Source organism: Hippopotamus amphibius, chromosome 9 (assembly GCF_030028045.1).
Source record: "Hippopotamus amphibius kiboko isolate mHipAmp2 chromosome 9, mHipAmp2.hap2, whole genome shotgun sequence".
Lineage (NCBI taxonomy): Eukaryota > Metazoa > Chordata > Mammalia > Artiodactyla > Hippopotamidae > Hippopotamus > Hippopotamus amphibius.
In genome coordinates this window covers 43,244,308-43,266,455 of record NC_080194.1, presented here as the reverse complement: position 1 = coordinate 43,266,455, position 22,148 = coordinate 43,244,308, and the positions used below count along the sequence as shown (strand labels likewise).

Here is a 22,148-nt window from a genome sequence, read left to right as displayed (position 1 = left end):
TAGCAGTTTGCAGTCCCAGGAGGACAGCTGAAGCCAATCATATGGTCTCCATCCAAATGGTCATCAAGTGCTGTCAGTTTTATTTACATCCTAAACATTTCTCTCTCATCTCCCTTCTGGGCAAAGCCAACTGCCCTAGTCCAGGCCTGGGCAGTTTTGGGTTTGTTTGTGTGTTTGTTTGCGCTGCACCACACAGCATGTGGGATCTTAGTTCCCTGACCAGGGATTGAACCCACACCCCCCGCGGTGGAAGCACAGAGTCTTAACCACTGGACCACCAGGGAATTCCCTCCATCTTTAAAAACCATACCAAATACCAGAAGAACCTGGAATTAACTAAAAACCCTCTCCCTGGAGCCTGAGGCCCCACCAGCTGTTATCTGGCACAGTCAGGCTTCTGCAGGAAGCTCAGCCCACTGGGACCTGGCTCTGGTCTCAGCACAGCCCTGTGTCTGCTAACCAGGGGACGCTAGTCCTGACCCTGCAGCAGCGCCTGGCCTTGCAACCCACCCTGCTCTCCACACTCTTGTCCTTCCCTGGCTTCTAGGACACTGCACTCTCCTGCTTTCCTTCCCCCTCCTTGGGTCTGCCCTGAGCGCTCGCCCTGGAATGTGCTCCCTCCCAGTCCAGTCCTGGTGCAAATGCCCGAGTGCTTCCAGGTATCCTCTAGGTATCCTCGTAGCCCAGGCCTGTCTCTTGAGTGCTCCAGGCGTTCACATCCAGGTGCCTCAGGCCATCCTGTGGGCCTGCATCCCAGGTGCCCCCAGGACTGCTCCCCACCCAGCTGGCCCTAATTCCATGATCAAGCCCCAGCAATTCTGTCCTAGGAATCTGTTTTTCTCCATCACCCACACAGCCCCCTGTTCCTCCATCTCATGTCTGGATGGCTGCAACAGCCTCCTTGTAGAACCCCTGCTCCCACAGCTCCTGCACCCTCCACACAGCGACCAGGAATGAACTGGCCAGTCACGTTTATTCCCCTTCCTAAATGCCTGAGCTCCTTGGGCATCCCTGGCATAGGGCCCATGTGGCTGCCTTCTGCTGCCCACCCCCAGCCCAGCCTTCGCACCTCAGTCACTCTATACTTCCAGCTTCTCCTGCTCTTCATGTTTGCATTGCTGTCTGGCCTTTATACATGCTGTTCCCTCTGTGTGGAACACAATTCCCCTTCCCATACTCTCCAGCCCTCAATATGCCTGACTTACCCCATCCACTTACCAGGCTCCACTTCCTCTAGAGCTGTGCTGTCCAATACGGGAACCACTAGCCACGTGCGGCTGTGAAGCCCTTGAAATCTGCTACTTCATATTAAGATGTGCTTTAAATGTAAAATACACACCACATTTCAAAACAAAGGTTCATTCATAAGTTTTATACTGATTTTATATTGAAAATATTTTAGATATAGTTTTAATAAAATACATTATTATCATTTAAAATAAATTCACTTGTTCCTTTTTACTTTTTAAAATGTGGCTATTAGAAAAATTTTGATTCCATACGTGGCACACACTTTATTTCTGTTGGACAGCATTGCCTCTAGGGCCTTCAGTGAGAACCAGATGACCTGAGAGGCCTCCTCCGGCCCCACGTCACCTGCTGCCCAGGGTCCACCTGCCACACTGCAGGCACTGCCAGCAGAGGGCTGGCCTGTCCCACACACGGAGCCCGACACAGAACTATTCAGTGAATGGGCAGACCTGAGAAGAGACACAGGGAAAAGAAGCTTCTAATGACACTACTTTGCCACCTTTTATTATTCAACAAATGGATGAACATGGAGACACAAGGATGGGACAATAGCAAAGTTTCAATAAATAAACGGGGACAGCAGTGGGCCATGCCTGCACAGCCCCACATAAATAACAAGGCTGCTGAGCCAGAGTGGAGACGGGCTGGGCCGTCGCCTGCACGGCCCAGGCCAGGGGACAGACACACCAACACCACAGGGACACAGAAACCACCGAGGCCAGAGGCCCCTCTCCAGCCCCATCACACACCCCCTTCCCTCCGAAGTGCCTGAGATCTTGGGGGTGGCCGGACAGGCTGGGGCTCTGTACCACAGCGTTGCCCAGGTCAAGTCTGTTTTTTCAATGTCAGTAAAAACGGCAGGGGTGGGCACATGCATTAAGCCCCTTCTGTAGGCAGAGCCGTGGGAGCCTTAAAGGTGGAGGCCCTGAAGCAGCAAGATGGGGCCAGATAAAGCTGCTAGTGGTAGGGGTGGCAAGGAGTCAAGCTCTCCATCCACAGGACCCAGCCCAGAGCCTGCAAGATGCTGGAAGGCCCTGAGCACCGATATGCCACTCTCTCCCTGCTTCACAGTCAGAAGAACTGGGACCCAGTAATGGCTGGGGCCTGCCCAGGATTGTAACTCAGGAACTCAGTTCCCAGCCCACAGCTGTTTGTTGACCCCTCCCTTTACAAGACCTGTCAGAAAAGGAGGGCGAGGTCCCCTCTACAGAGGCAAAGGGTGGCTAATCACCAAGGCGTGAGGCCAGGGGTGCCAGGTAGAGGGCCCCTCCCCAGCACTACGGCCTAGCCACGCGGTGGTGCAGAGGTTCCTACGGGCGCCTAGGATCCGGCCAGGGCAGGGCACAGGATCAGGGACCTCCTGCAGGGAAGGGAATGGGCGGCAGAGATGGGAGGGGCTCTCAACCTGCTCCTGCACGAGGCACCCGCCGGCCGGCCGGCCTGCCTCCCACCTCCAGGCCTTGGCCTTGGTGGTTTTGTCCGCTGGGCCATTCTGGATCCTCACTGGCCCAGCTGCAGCTCTGCCTCCTCCAGGAAGCCTTCGGGACCTCGCAGGGCAGGGCTGCAGCGTCCTCAGAGACAGCCCCTCAGATGACCAGGTTGCTCTCACTTAGCCGGACCACATAGCGGTTCTCCTGGGGGACAGGGGTGAGGGGTCAGAGCGGTCAGGGGGCTTCAGGGCTCCGTGGAAGTAGCCCCTGCCCAGGGCCCTACGTACCTCCACCCTTCACCATCTGCAGCTGGGGTTGGCACAGGTGCCAACAGACACTATCCCCCTCTGGTCCTCACCTCGGCCTTGTTCTCTGCTGGGGACTTCATCCACGTAGTGTGGCTTCCACCACGTCCCAGCAGTGCCCGCTGCTCGCTGGGGAGGCCAGGTCGTGGGGAGTCAGGGAGATCACCCCCTGAGGGCCTGGCCTCTGTGATGGTCTTCACCTCAGAGGCCACTGAATGCGTCCGCTGCTCAGGAATTCGGGCCACGCGGAACCTGTGAGGGCGGCGGTGTGATCCTCCTCCATCAGGGGGGCCCCGGTGTGAGCGCAGCGCCCACCGGGGCCACACAGCACGTTCACAGATCAGAGCCCGAGGCCTCCCCGTGTCTTCCCACCCACTGACACGCTCCCGGCACCTCCCAACACTGGGCTCTTAGCCTGCGGGGGCCCAGGTGTGATGAGGGCTACGCCCCTGCCCTGGGGGCGCAAGGACTCCCCGTGAGAGCATGGCTGGGAAGACCTGGCTTCTCCCTGGCCACCCCCACAGCAACAAGTGGCCCACTGAGGCCAGGAAGGGTGGGGCCACCCTCGAACCCCCTGTTCATGGATCAGCCTAGGGCCCTGCCTGCCCCACAGCTGTCCTGTCCTGTCATGCTGTGTCACCCGCGGTGTCTGTGCCCTCCTCACCTGCCCACAGACAAGATGGTGATCTCGCCCTGGCGTGCTGCCTTGGCCCCGACCTTGGGAGCCCTGGCCGGGTTGGGCAGGGGTCTGGGAGTAGGAGTGGTGGCAGCTGCAGCCTCAGGGGACAGCAGCACCTCGGGCCATTTCTTCTGGCTGCAACGGGAGCAGCAGGGGCCGGAGAGCGAGGCCAGACCCTGCACGGTGTGGAGGTGGTGGCCATGCGGGCAGACGTGCGGCATGCTGGGTGGGCCGGGCGGCAGCCTGTGGAGAACACGGGTGGGAGCGGTCACTGGGGCGGGGCAGGCCCAGGAGACCCCAGGAGATAGGGAAGGGGAATCGGGGTGACAGGAGGGGACACATAACCAAGCGGTGAGTCCCCGGGAGGCAGGCTGATCACCTGCTTGAGGCCCTCCTGGCCCGCCTGCCCACTCACCTGGGCAGAGGCCCGTGGCTGGTCTGCACCAGCTGTCTGCTGTGATACTCCTTCAGCAGCTCCTCCAGGGCCGCCGCGTTCTCTGTGGGCAGCTGCAGTCAGAACCCGGCTTTGGGCCATGAGGGACTCCCCCAACCCCCTGCCCAGCACAGATCCCCTCACCTACCCACGACCCCCTCCCCGGCCCGGGCCGTGCGCCTTTTCCTCCACGCCTCAGCAAGCAAGAACGGGGCTGGGGGACCCATCAGCTACACTGCTCAGAGAGGGCCAGGCTGGCCGGAGGCATCCCGGCGGGAGGGGCAGGGCAGAGCTCTGGGAGGGACGGGGTCAGGCCTCCCCCCTCACCTTTCTTCTCTGTGATCAGGCGCACCAGGACCCCAATGGTGTCCTCATTGGCGTCCTCCGTCCGGTAGGCAGGGTTGATCCCTGGGGAGGAGGAGAGAACCACGATGCTGGCGAAGGCGCAGTGGTGCGCTCTGGGCTCGCGGGCTACACCAGGACGTGGCAGCAGAGGGCGCCCCCGGCCTGGGTGTGTGCGCACCTAGGGCCTCAGCTCTGGTTCTGCACCCATTATCACCTTCACTACTCAGCATCACGGCTCCCTGCACCCAGCAGCCCCAGGTGCTTAGCAGTTTCAGGGCCATCTGAACTCCACCGTCCCTGCAGAGAGTGTGTGTGGGGGGGGCGCCTCTCCTCAGCCCCAGGGAGCTGTGGGCTGCCTCTCTGCCCAGGACCTCCGACAGCCCCAGCAAACTGCCATTCCAGGCCTGCCACCTCCCTGCACACCGCCGTGTAGATAACTAACTGAGGACCCAAACCTCTAGGGCATGAGAATGGGCCCCGCGATCAATCCTGGGCCAGCAGCAAACAGAGCTCCTAGGACTTGCACCCAGGCAGCAGTCAGCGGTTAAACGAAGTCCTGGGCCAGGAAAACGAGTGCAATTCCAGGCAAAATGGCCTGAGTTGCCACCTTCCTGCCTGCCTAAAGCGCCTGTCCCCCTCCTGCCCCCTGCAGGCCGCAGCGTCAGAGGTTGAAAAGGGCGCTGGCATGGGAGGCGCCATTCTATCTTGACTTGGCCACCAAGTTCTGTGGGCAGTTTATATGCATGGGGTGTCCCTCCCCTACTGGTCCTCAGGGGACAGCGTGGGGGGTTAGGGGCAGAAGAAAAGGGACCCAGGGCAGGAGGAACATATCTTTCCCTCTGGTTCCAGGGCTCGTAACTCAAGCCACAGCCTGGAACTGAAACCTGAGCCTCTCGTGGTCCCTGTCCAGGACAGCTGCCCTGCCAGCTCTGCAGGCCAGAGGTGGGAGGTCACCCTGAGTACCCAGAAAGCAGTCCAACCCTTGAACCACACACACAACGCAGTCCCTGAGGAGTCCAGACCCCTACAGCTGGGTAGGGCCTCACACAGGGAGGGAATCCCGCTGAAGCCGCTTGACCTCCGCTATGCCTCTGCTCCGCCCCAGTTGCCACCTCGGGCCACCTCACCCATCCTTCCTTCCACTGTGTCTGCAGTGTCTCCTCTGTGGCACCTCCAAGAAACTCTCCTGATTAGCCCTCTGCAGGCCTCTCCCTAACAGACCCTCCAGGCCAAGCAGGTTCCGTTGGGCAACCCCAAGCTGAGCTGGGCCAGCCTGCGCCCTCTGGCCTCCCCGCCCAACCCCAGGCCAGGCCTCACCGCTGCCTCCACCTCCAGGGCCAGGCCCGACCTCCTTGTGGGCCGTGCAGTGGTAGCCCTTCCGCTTGAGCAGGTTACACACCAGGATGCCCAGCAGCCCCATGAGGCAGAAGACAGGCACGATGGCAATAACCGCGTACTGGGCGGCCGTCTCCTCGGGGCTGCCTGCCCGCGTGCCGTTCCCAGGCTGCCGCGTCTCCCCTGTGCCGCTTGCCCCTGCCGCCACCTCCACGCCACGGCGGGCCCGTCGCGCCCGCTCTGAGCACCACGGAGGGTGGAGGCATGGAGGAAAGACAGGGGCAGAGAGAAACACACTCAGAGAAGCCCAGGGCCTGAGTTACGGAGGGGGCTGGGGGCAGGGGGGCGGTTCTGGCATGTCCAGAGCACCCACTGTCCACCATGTTGGGGAAGTAAAGGCCAAGTCACCCCCCTCCTTTTTCAGTCAGCCCGAGCAAGGCCTCCTCAGACCTCAGGATGGCCAGACCCTAAGCCCCCTGTCCACCCCTCAGGATGGGTCAGGGGGGTGACCTAAAGGCAATGGTGCACGTGCCTGGGCACAGGGACACCGGATCCTGCCTCCCCACAACCTGGCCGATGAGTCAGTTGCCTCAGAAGGTGACCAACTCCAACAGGTGAGAGGAGGTGCAGGTGTGTACGCGTGTGTGCTCACACTCAGCTACGCGGGTTGTTTTGAGGGGATGAGGACAGAAGTCAGGTCAGGATGTGAGCCCCCAGCTGTGGCAGCCACCTGCTGGACAGTCTCTGCCACTCAAAGATGGGGTGAGAAGACACAGCCAGTGGACCAGCTGACCACGTCCTGCTGGACACCACGTGGCTGCACACCCTCCCCTGGGCTAGGGGAGCGAGGACTCCCCTCCCCCAGATGGCCACTGCAGGGGCCCTTGGGCTCAAGCTCGCCAGACCTCTCCCCACACGTACCCCCACCAGTCCTAGCCCCCATCTGCCACTCACCATAACAGCCGCGAGTACCCAGGGGTGTCCAGGAGCACGGCTGACAGGGAACACGGGGGACCTCTGAAGGGGCAAACCACCTGCAGGGAGGGAAGACGTTACTGAAGCCCAAAAACTATCCCTAGGAGAGGCTGGACCTTCCTAGTGGGCACCCTCACTGGTCCTGACCCATCCCATTTCACAGATGAGAAGACTGAGCCCCACTCAAGGGGTGAGTGAGACTGGGACCCAGGGATCTCAACTCCGGGTCACCTGGTCACGAACCCCAGACCCCACTCCATGGCTCACCCGGGCTGGCAGTTTCCACATAGTGTGTCTTGCGTTGCCGTGCCCACCTGGGCCTCCAGCCTCCCTCGAGGGCTGCAACGGGAGTGGGGCTGGCACGGGCTAGAGCCCCAGGAAGCTGAGAAGGTGCCTGGGGGGCATGACCTGCATAATGTGCCCTGCCCTGGTTCCTGCAGGAGGAAAAGAGTGAGAACAAGGCCAGGAGCCAGGCTTGAGGTCTCTGCCCTTGCCCTCGACAGTCTTCCCAGGAGAGGTGGATGGGCAGGGCGAGCTCACCAGGTTGGGCTCCTCGCCGGGTGGGCACTGCCAAGGGGTTGTTGATGTTGCAGTGGCCAGAGGCCAGGGAAGCAGCTGGAAGAAGAGGGCAGGACACACTGAGGGAGCAGAAAGCACTGGGATGTGGCATCTCTGGGGCCACCAACCTACCGCTCACTTTCAGACACCGCAGGCACAAGGACAACTGATATACAGGGCCACCCCCACGCTTTGGGGGCCCTCTTGAACCTCAATCCCTTATGCTACAAGTAAAACCTGCCTGTCCCAGACCTGCTGCATTGCCATTGCCTAGGCAAGGAGAGAACCACATCTGCTTCTGAAAAGTGCTGAAAAAAGCCTCAGACAGGGCCAAATCAGGATCTCGAGCCCTTGTGTCTTTGAGTCACACCCGTCTAGCTAACCAGGGTGATGAAGAGGACATTCTTCCGAACTCCTCTCTCAAGTTCCGCCCCCTTCCCGCTGCCCGGGCCCCCACACCACAGCTGGAAACATCAGCCGGCCTCAGTTTATCATCCCTGGGGCCAAGTCTGCAGCTGGTGCTTCTGGGCCCTTGGCTGAATCTCAGGGACCATCTCCCCCTCTGTGACCTCCCCACATCGCAAGGCTAGCCTGTTCACACCCTGGCACCCACCCAGGACGTGACAGGTCCCAAGGGAAGGATCTTCTCAATTTGTGTCCCCCCATTCCTCCTGGCGCTCCCTGTCTTCCCATTCCACTTGTGAACTATCTGCCCTAAATCCTCCCTGCAGGGGAGACCCCCCCAGTCCTCCAACTGGGCCCCAGTTTGGGGCAGGCACAGAGCAGAGCCAGCAGCCCTGACGTTCAGGGCGAGGACTGTCACACAGGGGCGCTAGGGACCTCCTCGGGCCCTAGACCTGGCTCCAGCACATACCAAGCGCTGGAAGGCCAACAGCATCAGAAGCACTTGGGTCAGGAGGTGCTTCCTAGGGTCACACAGGCTCGACTTTTCAAAGGAAGAGCTGTGTAACCAAGCCAAGCACCCACCGTGGCACGAGGTTCCTGAGCGCAGGGCTCAGGACTCACCTTCCTCACGGTCCCACCCCCAACTCACCACGAGGAGGCAGGACAGGGGCCAGTGCGCTGGGCTCAGCTTCATCCTCAGGCCCTAGCGGGTCGCCAGCCTGGGGCAGACGAGGGGAGGCCCAGCCGGAGACGGGACAGGCAGGCAGCTGCTGTCCTCCCAGCACTGCTTCCAGGACGGGGCTGGATGGGAAAGTCGAGAGGTGTTGCTGGCAGGCAGAACGCTGGGGTGGCTTGGCCTACACTCACCGCCCCCACCCTCTAACCGCTGCAGGCCCCCGTAGAGGAGGGGGCGCCCTGTCTGGGGCCAGCCTCCAGGGCAGCACAGGCTTGGGGGGCTTCCCAGAGGAGGAAGGGCTTCCTGCCTCTTCCATAAACAGCCAGCTGCCCTAGGCCTGGGCAGGGGAGCGTGGGAGGAAGGAAGCCTAGAGCTTGGGCCCCCCTGGAGCCAGGGCGGGAGGGGGAGGTGGCAGTAGGACAAGAGGGCTGGCAGCACCCCCACACCCAGCCTCTCTACTCGCATCCCCAGCTCTCAGACCTCCTTGGGGCCCACAAACATGCCCACCTCTCCTGCTGCTCTGCCTTCACCCTTGCTGTTTCTGCTCCAAGGAAGGCCTTTTCCATCACACTTCCAAGCCCAACACAAAGTCCTCTCTTTCTTCCAGAAGCCTCTCTAGACTTCCATTTCCCCAAAGTTGGGTCTGCCTCCCAAAGCGCCTGTGTATCCCCTCCCCCCGCCCCAACCCCATCACAGTCCTGGTCCTCCCACATGTCCCACTGTCCCCACCCAGCAGATTTCTCCCGAGATCTGGGATGTGTCTGACTACACCTCTTGAGCCACGGGCAGACCTGTGGGGGTGCGGGTGGTTGCGGCCGGCAGCATTCAAGCCTTCTGTCTTTCCTCAGACACCTACTGCGTGCCGGGCACTGCCTTCAGCACAAGAAAAGGTATGAACAAGACAGACCCCGTCCCTGTCCTCAGGGAGCTCACACCCCAGGGGAGACCAGCGACCAACAGATAAACAGTGAGTGTCTCCGTGCCAGCTGGAGGGAAGTGCCAAGGAACCAAATAAGGCACGTGAGGGCACAGAGTAGGACGGGCACTGGCCTGAGGCTGAGCCCCCAGGCTCAAGGGTGTGGCCTCCTCTGGAGAAACGTCTCCAGCCAGTAGACAAGGTTGGAAGAGCAGGAAGAAAAATTTGGATTAGATCACAAAAGGGATAGTGGCAGAGCAAGGGAGTTCCATCACATCTTTCCAGGAGGCCCTGCTTCAGGCTCAGGAGGGTGAGGAAGGGGTGTACATGGAGGGCCTCAGGCACGGGCCACAGGCAGCCTCTGACCCCCAAGGGACAGCCTCACGCAAGCCCAGCATGTTGAGGGGGCCCTGCCTGGAGCCCCGGGCTGTCTGATGCCCAGCCTGGCAGGAGAAGCACTGCCTGCAGTAAACCCCAGGTCACGGGAGCGCCTCTAGGCCTGCAGGCGGCTGGGACTTCTCCCCCAGAAAAGGAGCCAGAGGAAACTGATCCAGCCACACCGTGGGCCTGGCCCGGCACAGACCTCGGAGGGCCAGGGGTTTGAGTTACACCACAGGGGAGGGGGAGGGGCAGCGGTCACACCATCCTCGGGACTCTCCAGGTCACTGGCAGTGGCTCTCGGCCCAAGGCCAGCTCAGGGGAAAACCTGGGACAGCAGGTCCAGCCACAGAGTAGAGTGAAGGCTGCACCCTGGCAGTCAGCACCCAACAGGGGGCCTCCTCTGACCCTTCCACCGGCCCCTCCTCCAACGTGGTCACAAGTGTCCCTTCCGCCTGCCCAGGCCCAGCTCCCACTCAAGCCCATCTCTCCTTGGCCCCTCCTTGGTGCTTCTCGGGAGCTCACCCACAGACTTGACCACGAGCCCCAAGACCTCAGGCCAGCCCCGTAGCCCTGTCCAGCCCCCAGACCTAGCACCCCTCCATATCCCCAGGGTGGGCCCAGAGAGCCGGGGCGGGCGGAAAGTAAGAGCCACAACAGCCACAGAGGAGAGGCTCCCCCGACTCGTCCCACCTCAGCTGTGACTAGCACCTGCTGGCTGACCTGAGCCCACAGGGAGGAGCTGTGCAGCTGCTCACCTCCAGACAGACGGGAAGCTATGATCTCGAGACTTCTAGGAGGAAAATGGGTCCAAAGGCCCAGACTCAAAGCCAGAGAGGGCGCACTCAGGCACATTCACAGACACTCGCCGCCTAGCGCCCTGATGCCTTCTAATTATGTGCCTTCTAATTACCCCAAACCGGCACTTATTCCAGTCTGGCCACCTCAGTCTCTGCTTACAGCAGCTCCCCTGGCCCCCACACTCAGACTGGGCCCCCAGTGGAACTGCCGGGTCAGGCTGCTGCTGGCCGCCACCCAGAACCCCCCTGCACACACGTGGACACCTACCGCTGACTTCCTTCTGCACCTTCTCCCCACCCGGCCTCCAGCACCTATGCTCTGAGCCCTGGAACCTCGACCGAAAAGCTAAGTTCAGATCAAGCCCCTTGGCTGGCTGGAGGGGTCTGTTGAAGGATCCATCCCCACCCCTCTGCCTTCCTGAAGGCCGGGCCATCAGTGACCTTCCAAAGCCCTGCACCTTGGGGCACCCCCAAGGGCTTCCTGGGGGAGGTTGTCAAAGATGGGCTGACCAAGGCCCTGAGAAGGCTGGTGCCCTCAGTCTGCTGTGGTGGTGGTCCTCTCTGGCCCCAGGGCCCCTGGCAGAGGAGAAGCACCCTCAGGGCCCCAGCAGCAGAGAAGAAAGTTAGCTTAGAGGCCACGCCTCCCTGAAATCTCGGCCTGGGGCCCTCCCACGGTCACCAACTCCCTGTGGGCCCTGAGCCCCTGCTTGTCCTCACTGGGTCTCTGTTTCCTCATCTGTAAGACGGCGATGTTTATCTCCCAGACCAAGGCGGTCATGAGGTTTAAATGAGGTAACACGCCTGACGGAGCTCACGTGATTTCCTCTCCATCACCCCTTCTTTCCCTCCGCACCTCCCGCCAAGGTTTGTAATTATTTGTTTGCTTACTTGTGTACTGCTTGCCCCCCACCAGACAGCAGCAAGGGCAGGGAGGTCTGTCTCGCTCACCACAAAACCCTGCCCCAGCCTGTGTCTGCAGCCAGAGGCCTCCAAGAAACAGGTTCGTGGAGGCATGGCAGGGTGGGGGTGGGGGCTTCCTCACACGCAGCCCATCCCCACCCTCCAAAAAATGCCCGAACAATTAGAACCAGAAATTCCCTGGAAGAAAGCCAACTAGAACAGCTGCGACCAGGGCCCCGGGCAGGAGGTGGCAGAGCCCCAGGGAGGTGCAGCCCTGGAGGCCTCAGAGAAAGAGGAAGCTGTGTCACCGCCCAGGCCTCCTCAGGCCTCAGCAGCTTCCCCTTTCCCAGAATTGAAGCTCATGGGGTCACCCGGCCCCAGCCTGGGGCCCCAGCTCCGTGCATTCACTTTCCAGCCTCACCCGCCTGCCTCCGTGGCGGCTGCTGAAGCTCCTCCGTCCCCGCAGCCCCATGCCCACCCCCACCCCTCACCCTGCGCCCTGGCCTCCGACTCAGCCCTACCTGCAGCTTAGGTGTCTCAACACCAAGATCTGAGCCCTGTCCCTGCCCCTGCCCACAACTCCAGCCACTCTGAGCTTCTTTCTGTCCGCCACACGTGCCCCTCTCGCCCAGCAACGGTACCTGCTGTTTCCTCCGCCCAGAAACCCCTCCCATCACCTGACTGACACCTACCCTTCCTTCAGAGTTTAGCTTCAAGTCACTTCCTCCTTGAAGCCCCCAACCGCCACCTCACGTGTGCATTCACTGCCCTGGGTGTGACCATCCCGTTTACCTGGCCCCTTCCCCACTGATGTGTTGCCCTCCCCACGCCGGCTACCCAGCATGTGAGTAGGTGCGTGCGGAACCGGGGGATCAGAAAAGCTGCTCAGGAGAGGGTCCAGCTTCTCCCAAGGTCCAGAGGGCCAGAGAGCAGGCTGACGATTAAGGAGCCCGGAGGTTGGGTAGGGGTGGGGCATTGAATCCAGATCCAAACCCCTTGCCTAACTTGGGGAAAACCAGCCTTCCCTGCTCTGCTCTTCACTGGCTCTGCGGCTGTGGACCCCACCCCCATTCCCCATCCTCAGAGGGCTGTTGTGAGGACAAGATGAGAGAACTCACATTAAATACTCGGCGCAGAGCCTGACACAGAGCAGGCCCTCAGTAAGTATTCACGGTGCCTCAGCTTCCCCACGTGTAAATCGTGGGGGTTTACGGCACACACTTGATAGGAGGTGTGAGGTACAAAGGAGATTCTCTTATATTTATGTACAATGCTTGGCACAGAGCCTGGTACACAGGAGGTGCCCGATGAGCCACACTGACAATCTGGGGGGTGGGAGGGTGTAGGAAGGAAGAGGAAAGGTTGGTGGGCACAGCCCAGGTCACACCAAGCCTAGGCTGCAAGCTGAGAAGCCTGCACTTCCCCCGGGGCCTACAGGAACCTTGAGGAATTAGCAGGGGCAGGAGAGGTACGGAACTACTTGCATGGCAAAGGGCTTGCTGGGCTGCCTGCCAAGTGAGGCGGGGCTGGGGAGACTGAGCCGGGAGGCAGGTACCCACCTGGAGCCCGAGGGTGGGAGGCAGGTATTTCTGTTTCCCAGACAGTGGCCTGGGGACCTCCAGAGGCTAGGGTTGCCTGGAAACACAGCTGGACACAGGCCTCTCTCTGCAGTGGCCGCACCCGAGGCAGGAAGACAAAGGCCGCCCATCAACAGAGAAATCCAGGTTAGCAAGGAGCCCAGTGGTTCCCTGGCAACTGGGGCTGAAGTAGGGCAGTGCCCACAGTGGGTGGCAGTGAGGACAGCTAGGCATTGCCTCCTTTTCATCTTCCACCCTCACAGGGAAGGGAACAGACCCTCCTTCCCTCGGGCCAGGCCCTCATCCTGGGTTGCCTCCACTCCTCACAGGAGAGGGGAGCATCCCTGTAAACTGAGGCTGTGGGAGGTCACCAGTATGGGTCACCCAGCCAGTAAGTGGTAAAGCAGGGATGGAGCCCAGCTCTCTCTGACAGCTTCCCACTTCACCCTGGCACTCCTACCCAGGAGCCAGGCCCAGGGCCTGGCATCTAACAGATGTTCTGAGTGTTTGCCAACCCGACGGCAGAGGCTAGGGAGCTAGTGACACACAGGAGGTGGGTCAACAGAAAGACTACCACAAAGCACCCAGGCAGACCCCAAGGAAGGCAGTACTGCCTGCATGATGGGTCTCTGGGACCTCTGAGGTTTCCTGCATCCATACTCATTTGGATACCGCCTTAGTCCACAACAGCTCCCACAGGAAAAGGCACTGGGACCTGTGAGAAGCAGGAAGCCCAGGGAAGGCTGGGAATTCCCAGGGGGTAGGAGAAGGTGAAGCCCCCAGGGTAGAGCCCAGCTCCTTAGGACTGAGGAGGGGCTGGGAGCCCAGGGGTGCGAGGTGGGCAGGTGCGGCGGAGGGGGCTAATTGGCCCTTGAGGCCAAGAAGAGGGCTGAGGCAGCCAGACAGGGCTCACCCAGCCCCTCCCAGTCTGGGTACGGATGCGATCCCTGCCCCCTCCCTGGGCTGAGCCTGGGGCTGGGCCTGTGGCAGGGGCCCAAACTAGACAGTCATCTCTGAGGCAGAGCCGGGGCTCCCCAACCCCCCCCCCCCCACTAAGAACCTACGACATGCCCATCCCCTTACCAGGCCTCAAAGCCAGGGTTCCAGGCTTCACACATGAGGAAACGGAGGCTCAGAGAGGCTAAGTAGTCCCTGTAACCACCTGGTCTGAAAGGAGACAAGGTTGCTCCATGAGCAGTGGGGACAGGCAGCTGGCAGCCCCTGCTCTTGCCACCCCAGACCTGGCATTCCTGCTGCTCCCACATACCCTGCTCCAGCCCCGCACCCAAGCACTCCAAACCAGAGCCTTCCTGCAGGGAGGCCGCACCGGTTCCCAGGACAGGATGGCAACGCGCTAGGCAGGCTGCAGGACACCCCACTGCCCACCAGCTCTCACCACTGCTACCTTCTCCTCTGAGAAGCCGCCTCTGCCTCCTGCCCCAGCCGTGCACCTGTACCCATCTCTACTGTGCCAGGGTGGCCCAGGGTTGCTCAGCACAGGCCCTGCCTGCCCCATCCTCCCGACCAGGCTGACTTGGGTGAGGCTTCGAGAGAGACGGAGGGGCGACCACAGGCCCAGCCAGCCCTATTTCTTCAATTCCTCCAGACGCACGTGCTGGGGGAGACTCCCCTGCCTCCAGCAATCCCAGGTCAGGCCCTACGTAACCAACAGAGCCTGAGGGTGGAGGTCAGCCTGAGGCGGAGGCTGGGCCTGGAGCAGTCACACCTGGTTCAAGCTCTAGCTCATCACTCAGGAGCTCTGTGACTTTGGGCAAGTTACTTACCCTCCCTGAGTTTCAGGGTCCCCCCCCACAAACAGGGGTTCTTGTCCCTGCCTCTAGGGATGCTGAGGGGATAAATGGAGCCACTGTAAGTAGTACGGGCCAGGGCCTGGCCTCACCAGGCCTCTCCTGAGTACCAGTCCTCAACAGCCCACAAGGGCCAGAGGAGGAGCCAAGCTCAGAACCAAGCAGCATCTAACCAAGGTCGCCCAGTGGCTCAGGGGCAAGCAAGAGTGCTTGGGGAACCCAACACTGGTCCCAACAGCATGGGTGGATGAGCCTCGGTCTCCCCAGATGGGCCCTGGGTGCCCATTTCCCAGCCCTTACACAGGCCTGTGTCCACCTGCTCCCACGCCAACTGAAGCCATAGTCGGGAAGGCAAGGAGTGCTGAGCCGTCAGGACCCAGCCCTACTACATCCCCAAGCCTTTTTCCTCCTCTGTAATTTGGGACAACTGTGCCTGTCCAGCTGACCTCCTGGCATGGCTAAGGGATCCACGGTTCATCAGGAAACAGTGGCTCTTCTCCCAATCAGGCCTCAGCCCAGGTGCCACCTCCTGCAGGAAGCCTTCCCAGCCTCCCTGTCAGAGTGGACCCGCCCCTCTCCTGGCCCCTTCAGCCATCACAGGAGGCGGGGCCCGGCTCCATCCCTGTGCTGACTGCTCCTTCTCACCGCGAGGGTGTGCAGGTCCAAGTTAGGTCCCTCCTTCTGGAAGCCCTCCTTCCTTCTTTCTCCAGCCACACACTCAGACCCTGCCTCTAGGTGGCTGCAGAGGCCCCTCCATCCCTCTTCTGTGCCAAGTAGCCAGGGCACACGCTCACAGCCATATGGGCAGTTTATTTATAGAGCCCTCGTCTTTCCCGGGGTGGCCCGGGAAAGAGCTCTGGCCTTCCAGGCAAACAGACCTGGGTTAGGATCCCAGTGACATCCCATCGCTGGGCCCGCTCTTCCCTGCCTGTACCTGCAGGGGCTGCTGACGACCTGGGCATGAGGCTGAGGGTGAGAGCCTCACAGTCCTACCTAGGGCTGGACACACAGCAGGGGTGCAGCACTGGCACCCTCTCTTCCCTGCCACCCCGTCCCCAGCTGGGTGCTAAGCTCTGTCAGAGATCACGTCCCAATCCTGAGGGGCTGGAGCCCTGCTGGCTGATCTCAGGCAAAACTCCCCCTTTGGTCCACCCCTCCTGCCTACCTGGCAGAAGGGCTGGCCTCCTAACGGAGGGAAGGAGTGGGCCTTGCCCGGCCAGGCCAGGCGCTGAGCAGCCTCCCACCACTCCCTCCTCCCCCTGCAGGTAGCCAGCCTGGTCCTTCTTTGAAAACTGACGCCGCTTGGCACCTGGCAGAGATGGGGCCGGGGGCTTGGCAGGAGCTTGAGTGCCAGACTCCAGCACCAGTGACTGTGTGACTCAAACTAGGACTGGGCCCCTCTGCCCTCTGCGCCTGGGCTCCCCATTGAGCTCTGCTTGGGAAGGAAGGGGATGCCCTGTCAGTGCTGCTGCAAGGAACCCTGCACCCAGGGTCTAACACATAGCACAGCCTCAGCGGGGAGCTTCCTCTGCTGGCCCAGAATAAAGGCCTTGCCTGAGGAGCCCACGGCAAGCACCACAATGGCCCCTGCACACAAGCGTGGCCTTGAGTATTCGCCCCCAAACTCCAGCACACACTCGGGAACACTGGAGACCCTGGGTACAAGCCTCCCTGTGCATCCCAGCACACAGTAGGCCCTCGGCCTACGATAGCTGCCCTTCCTCAGGAAGAGGCCTGGCCAACACAGATACGGCAGCAGGAGCGGAGAGGCTGCTGGCCAGGCCGGCCCCGCCCAGCCTCATGCAGTGCCCATGAGGACCCCACCCCTATGCCTGTTCCCAGAGGTGAGGGGGGAACACGTGGCACATGGACCACACAATGAAGAAGGACTAACGTTGGGCCAGGAAGGCTTCCTGGGTGAGAGCAGTGGGGTTGGGGCTGCACCCCAAATGGTCAGGAGGGTTCTAGAAAGGGGAGACAGCAAAAGCAAAGACAGAGTACAACCAAGGCATCTGGTAGGGAGAGATGAGGGTGAAGATGTAAAGTTCAAAAGGGTCCTGGAAGGAAAGCCTCGATACTAGGATGAGGAGTCTGGACTACATTTTGCAGGCAAAAAGTACAAGTTACCTTAGGGAAGCCACTCTGGCAGTGTGTGTGTGCGTGCGCGCGTGTGTGTGTTGAGGGGGGAGGACTGGAAACGGAGGCAGAGAGGCCAGTACAAGAGTCCGGGCAAGGACAGCAAGGCCAGAGCTGGAACGTAAACGGCGCCCTGATTTTGTGAAGGCATGTCTCGGGCCTGCTTCCAGTTCTGGGCCACGTCCAGTCTGCCGGGGAACGTGTGGCAGGACAGAAGGTAGGTCCCGGGTCTAGAGGGTGAGAACCAGAATATCAGGGTTGTGGGGGGCCTTGGGTAAGTCCCAGCACTTCTCAGAACCTCAGTCTCAGTCTCTCCCTTTGCAAAATGAGGCTGACCCTGTGAGCTGGGGTAAGGGGCTGAAAGCTTCCCCTCCTTGGTCAGACACAGGCACCCCCCTCCAGCAACTGTCGCACCAGTCCCAACTGGGGCCACACTGGAAACCCAGCCTGGCCCCGCCACCATTCTTGTTATCCAGGGAGCCCAAGTTCCCAGAAAGGTTTGGCTTGGGCAGAGCACAGGGTGCGGCTGGGACCAGAAGAGGAGGTTAACCCTTGGTTAACCCTTCCCCTCTCCCTCCCCTTCCTGGGCCCTGAGCTATTTCCACCTCTTTGCTGGGGATGGAAATAACTCAGGCTCAGCCCCAGGAGGCCAAGACAGCTATTCTGACCAGCCCCAAGAAGCACAACTCCAGTCATTCCAGAGAGGACAGCGGGACACCCTGATCCCCAGTTCCAGCTCTCGGCCAAGCAGCAGCAGCTGTCAGAACTAGCAGGGGCCTCTGGGAAGAATGGGGACACTGAGGCCCCGAGAGGGTAGACACAAGCTCAAGGTCACTCCCGCCTGTCCCCCAACCCCTGCAGCATGTGGGTAGATTTGGGAAAGTGCCCCTAGAACAGCTCTAAGTAGGGTCATAGGGCCTCTCAGGTATGGTGAAGGTCAAGTGGGACTCTCAATTCTCCTGCCACTTTTGGGACCTGGGCTAGTCTGCTGACTCCCAACACTCTTCAGAGCTACATGGGTGCTCCCCAAACCAGTTACAGGCTCTAGAAGGCAGGAGGCAGGCCTTTCAGGTGACCTCTGGCTCGGGGGTGGGAGCTAGAGGGAGGGAGGGAGGAGGAGGAAGACCAGGAAAACCAGGTAACCCACCCGCCTCTAATGTTTTAGACACATGTGCAAATACACACCACACTCAGAACTCACAATGGCACACCCTGCCAAGGCCATGTTGCCAGCCCAGGTTTGAGAGAAGGAAGCCCAGATAAGCCATTAGCAGAAAGTAGAAGGTGAGCGGCCCTCTTCAAGCATCTTACAGGGTTTCAGGGACAGGAGACCTGAATGCCAGTTCTGGCACTGTCCTGACTCTGCATGACCTTGGGCAAGTCACTCTGCCTCTCTGAGGTTCTGCTTCCTTCTCTGAAGAGCAGCCACCACATCTCAGAACCACTGTGAGGATTCAACAAGAGCACACCATGAAGTGTTCAGCATAGCACCTAGCACTGTCTCCACCACTCTCACCCCCACTCAGAATGCAATCAACGTTTTCAGAGCATGAGCGCAGAGGAGAGAACTTTCAGATTCTTCAGCAGGTGCCTCCTTACCACCCCTGGGCTGGGGAGCCTGATTTCCATTCTACTTTGCATGCACCTGACAGACCCTCTTGTGGGGGTGGGGGCCTCAAGAGGGTCTAGCCCAGATGGTGGAGAGGCCCTGCTCCAGCTCTCCAAATCAGAGACCACTCACAGGGCACATGCCCCCTCTCCCCCCATGAAGAGGACTGAAGAAAGGAGACAGGCACCAGACAAGTCAATGTCTAAGGGTCAGAATTTTAGGCCTGGTCTGAGGAGCTGTGCTTCCAACCCTGTCACCAGAACCTGAGTGCAGCCCCTGGGCCACTTTGTCCCCCGCAGACAGCCTGCCCCCAGCCCCACTGCAGTCTTTCCGCCTGAAGGGAGGTAGGGGAGAACAGAGACAGCTGACCCAAAAACAACAGGGTGTCCCGAAGTGACGATTCACAGTCCATTCACAGCCCAGCACCTCAGCGCACAGACAGGGAGACTGAGGCCCCGTGCAGGCGGGATCTGAGAGCACGATTATGCCTAGGCCCAGTGGGAACACAGGTTACCAGGGGGTAGAGCTTTGCCAGGCCTCTCGGACCTCGTGTGTGTGTGTGTGTGTGTGTGTGTGTGTGTGTGACAGAGAGAGAGAGAGAGAGAGAGAGAGAGAGAAGGGTGGAGCCTGAGGCTACCTCAAAGGCCCTCAGCTGCTGCCAGACGTATCACCCCACCAGATGCCTCTCAGCCTTGGCCCCTCTGTCTGCCAGGGCAAGTCACTCAGGGTCCATCCTCCTCACTGAACTGAGCCCCTGAGGGGCGCCCTCTTGGGGACAATCCTGGAGAGACCCTTGTCCCCTCCTTGGCGCCCCTCCTTCCAGCCCCCCATCTGCTAGCAGGTGTCTGAGGTCCCTCCTCTTTCCGCCTCTTACTCACATCCCTGAGGTGCGGACACACACACACACACACACACACACACTGCGCTACTGGACCCCACAGCGCTCGATGGCCTCAGTGCTTCGGGGGCTGGTTCTCACCGTCACGTGGGGTCCCTCTCCTTCCCCATGCTCGCTCATGTTAACCAGGGCCCTGGCCCTGCCCTGGTCACACCCCAGGCCACACACACACTCAGTGACCCCAGTGACCCAGGGTCTCCCTCGCAGCGGTCTAGGGTCACCGTCACCCACAGTGACCCGGGGTCTCTCTCACACAATCACACGCACACACTCGGCCTGTCACAGACACACAGAGCCCCTCTGTGTCTCCCGCTCGGCCCAACGTCACCGCCCAGCGTCCCGGCCACACGTCCGCCCGGGCTGGGCCGCCTCCGCGCCGTGTCACCCACAGTCACGGGCTGACACCGTCCAGAACCCCCACTCAGGCCGCCCCGCGCCGCAGCCGCCCTGAGGGGCCGCCGTCCCGTCCCTCACCCCGTCCTGGTCTCCGCCCAAGTTTCCCGGGCCGGGGGCGTCTCCGGGGCCCGCCGGCTCCTCGAACTGCAAGTTCCGCCGCCGCTACCCCACCCGCACGGCCGGGCCTGGAGCCGCGGCCGGAGGACGCACAGGTGCCCGGGCAGGGGCGCAGAGACGGGCGGGGGTCCGGGCGCGGAAGGCGCCGGGACAGGACGCGGGGGCGTGGGGGTTGGGGGGCGCGGGCCTGGGATGCGGCATCCACCGCGCCGGCGAACTTCCTCAGAGACGCGGGGAGGGAGGGGGCGCCGCTCGGGTTCGCACCCCCCTGGCTCCGGCCGCGGGAAGCGGACTCCGGGCTGGAGCTCCGCGCGTCCCCCTTACCTGGCCGCCCCGCGGCAGCTCCAGCAGCCCAGCTCCCGGGTCGACGCGGCACCCGGGCCCGGCTCGGCGAGCGCACGGGCGGCCGCGCAGGCTGCGCGCCTTTTGAATGAATCGCCGCCTGGGCCGGGAAGGCGCGCGGCCCCGCCCCCGCGCGTCACGGCCGCCGGCCCCGCCTCCGACGTCAGAGCCCCGGCTCGCGGCCCCCGCCCCCAGCCTCTGGAGGCCACCGTGGGACTCACGCTCTGCAGCCCGGCCATGCTGCTCTGTGTCGCCATCTCTCGCGCTCCCCGGGAACTGCAGGGGGCTGCGCCGGACAAGGCCTCTCGATCAGCCGCTTCTGGGCTCCAAACCAAGAAAGGGGTTGCAAGATGCAAGATAGCCTGGAGACTTGGATGCTTCTCTGAGACCTGTCACCATTGCTAGTGCAAACGGGGCCACCGCTGCCCCTCCCTGGGTCTCGTTTTCCTCCTGGAAATTGGCAGCCAGGGAGAACGACCTCACTTTGTCTTGTTGAAGAGGCCCAGGCCCGCCGCCAGAAACCTCACCTAGTTGGTGAGAAAAGGCCTGGTGAAAATGAATCTATAATGGAGGCCCACTTGGTGGTCTCCTGCCCATTTTTCAGGGCCCAGCCCAAATCTCCTTCCTCCAAGGCCTTTCCTGTCTCTACTCCCCACCCCTCCCCTCTCTACCAGGATGGTTAGTCCCTCCTTCCAGCAGGACAAGTGATACACTGCTCTTCCTTCCCTACCACCAGCTGTCCCTCCCTGCCCATTCCCAATGCCAGCCATCAGGGTGCCCAGCAGGGGGTGACTAAGGACTCCAGGGGGACCATTCGTATTGTATTCCCAGCTCTATGAATCGTGCCCCTTGGAGTTGTACCATGTGGTGGGCCAGAATTGGAGGCAGCAGCTCAGGAGCCAGGGTTTCCCCAACTGAGGGGGATCCCAAGTGGCCCTCCCAGGACAGCAGGGCTGGGAGGAGATGCAAACAGTAGGGAGGGCCTTGGGCTGGAGGGCAGAGGCCTGGCTGGGATCAGGATAATCATGGCTCATGGCAGAGGTGGAGGAAGCTAAATACGTTGTTGGGGATACATCGTGAGGGGAGGTGGAGAATTCTAAATAAACTGAGTCATAGAATCTGAGCCATGGGGTGAGGGGATGGGAAAGATCAGATCTCCAGGGTCCAGGAGATCCCGGGAGGAGAAATGGACACCTGCAGAGGGAGGAGGAAACGGGAAGAGTTTCCATTCCCTTGGGCCAAGCCCAGGTTGTGGGGGAAGGGCAGAAAGAGTGCCAGGTCACCGATGTTGGGATCATAGCCCCAGCCAGGCACTCGGTATGTCAATGGAGACCCCCTGAGCTAGGTCAGGGTGATCCCAGGGTCACATATCCCACATCCGAGCCCATGGAAGGAGTCCAGAGAAGATCCATGCTGGGGGTCGGGGGGTGGGGGTGTAGAGCAGCCCAGGATGCCCTCTGTCCCTGCAAATGTTTTCTTTGTAAAGGGACCTTTCATGCCCTAGTTCCAAGTACTGGAGTTCAAATGGTGGCATTTCACATGCACTCAATAGACCAAATGGGGATAAGCTTTTTGGTCAAGGGGCACTGGTTATTAATCAGACATCCTATAGAGGGTCCAGGCCTGTCGCTACTACCAGCTCTCTGTGAGGCTTTGGTCAAATCCCTCCCCAACTCTGCTTCCCCATCTGAAAATTAGGCTGCCAAACTTGTTGCCTGGAGGTCATTCTAGTTCTCTGTGGTAGGAGGCGATCTTCCAGACCTGGCCAAGTGGGAGGGGTTGAGCAGTCACCAGAGCCAGGAGAAATGACCAGGGACGGAGGGGCCGAGGCAGTCCCTCCTGTCCTCTGAACCACAGCAAGCTGCAGCTGGGACCCTGC

The 22,148-nt window shown here is 61.0% G+C and overlaps 1 protein-coding gene across 2 annotated transcripts; it reads right to left on the bottom strand.

Moving 5' to 3' along the window:
* Positions 1–1,480: 1,480 nt before the first annotated feature.
* Positions 1,481–20,368, bottom strand: RELT (RELT TNF receptor). 2 transcript variants are annotated; one of them, XM_057747335.1, is made up of 11 exons: positions 20,252–20,368; positions 8,366–8,517; positions 7,294–7,368; positions 7,021–7,187; positions 6,733–6,812; positions 5,761–6,018; positions 4,426–4,506; positions 4,081–4,162; positions 3,651–3,908; positions 3,040–3,238; positions 1,481–2,885 (listed from the first exon to the last, which is right to left on the bottom strand). In XM_057747335.1, exons 2-11 carry the CDS (start codon positions 8,408–8,410, stop codon positions 2,838–2,840), a joined length of 1,293 nt encoding a protein of 430 aa, XP_057603318.1. In that variant the 5' UTR covers positions 8,411–8,517; positions 20,252–20,368; the 3' UTR covers positions 1,481–2,837. The 2 variants fall into 2 exon arrangements, with proteins under 2 accessions (XP_057603318.1, XP_057603319.1); XM_057747336.1 differs by lacking the exon at positions 5,761–6,018.
* Between the last annotated feature and the right edge of the window lie 1,780 nt (positions 20,369–22,148).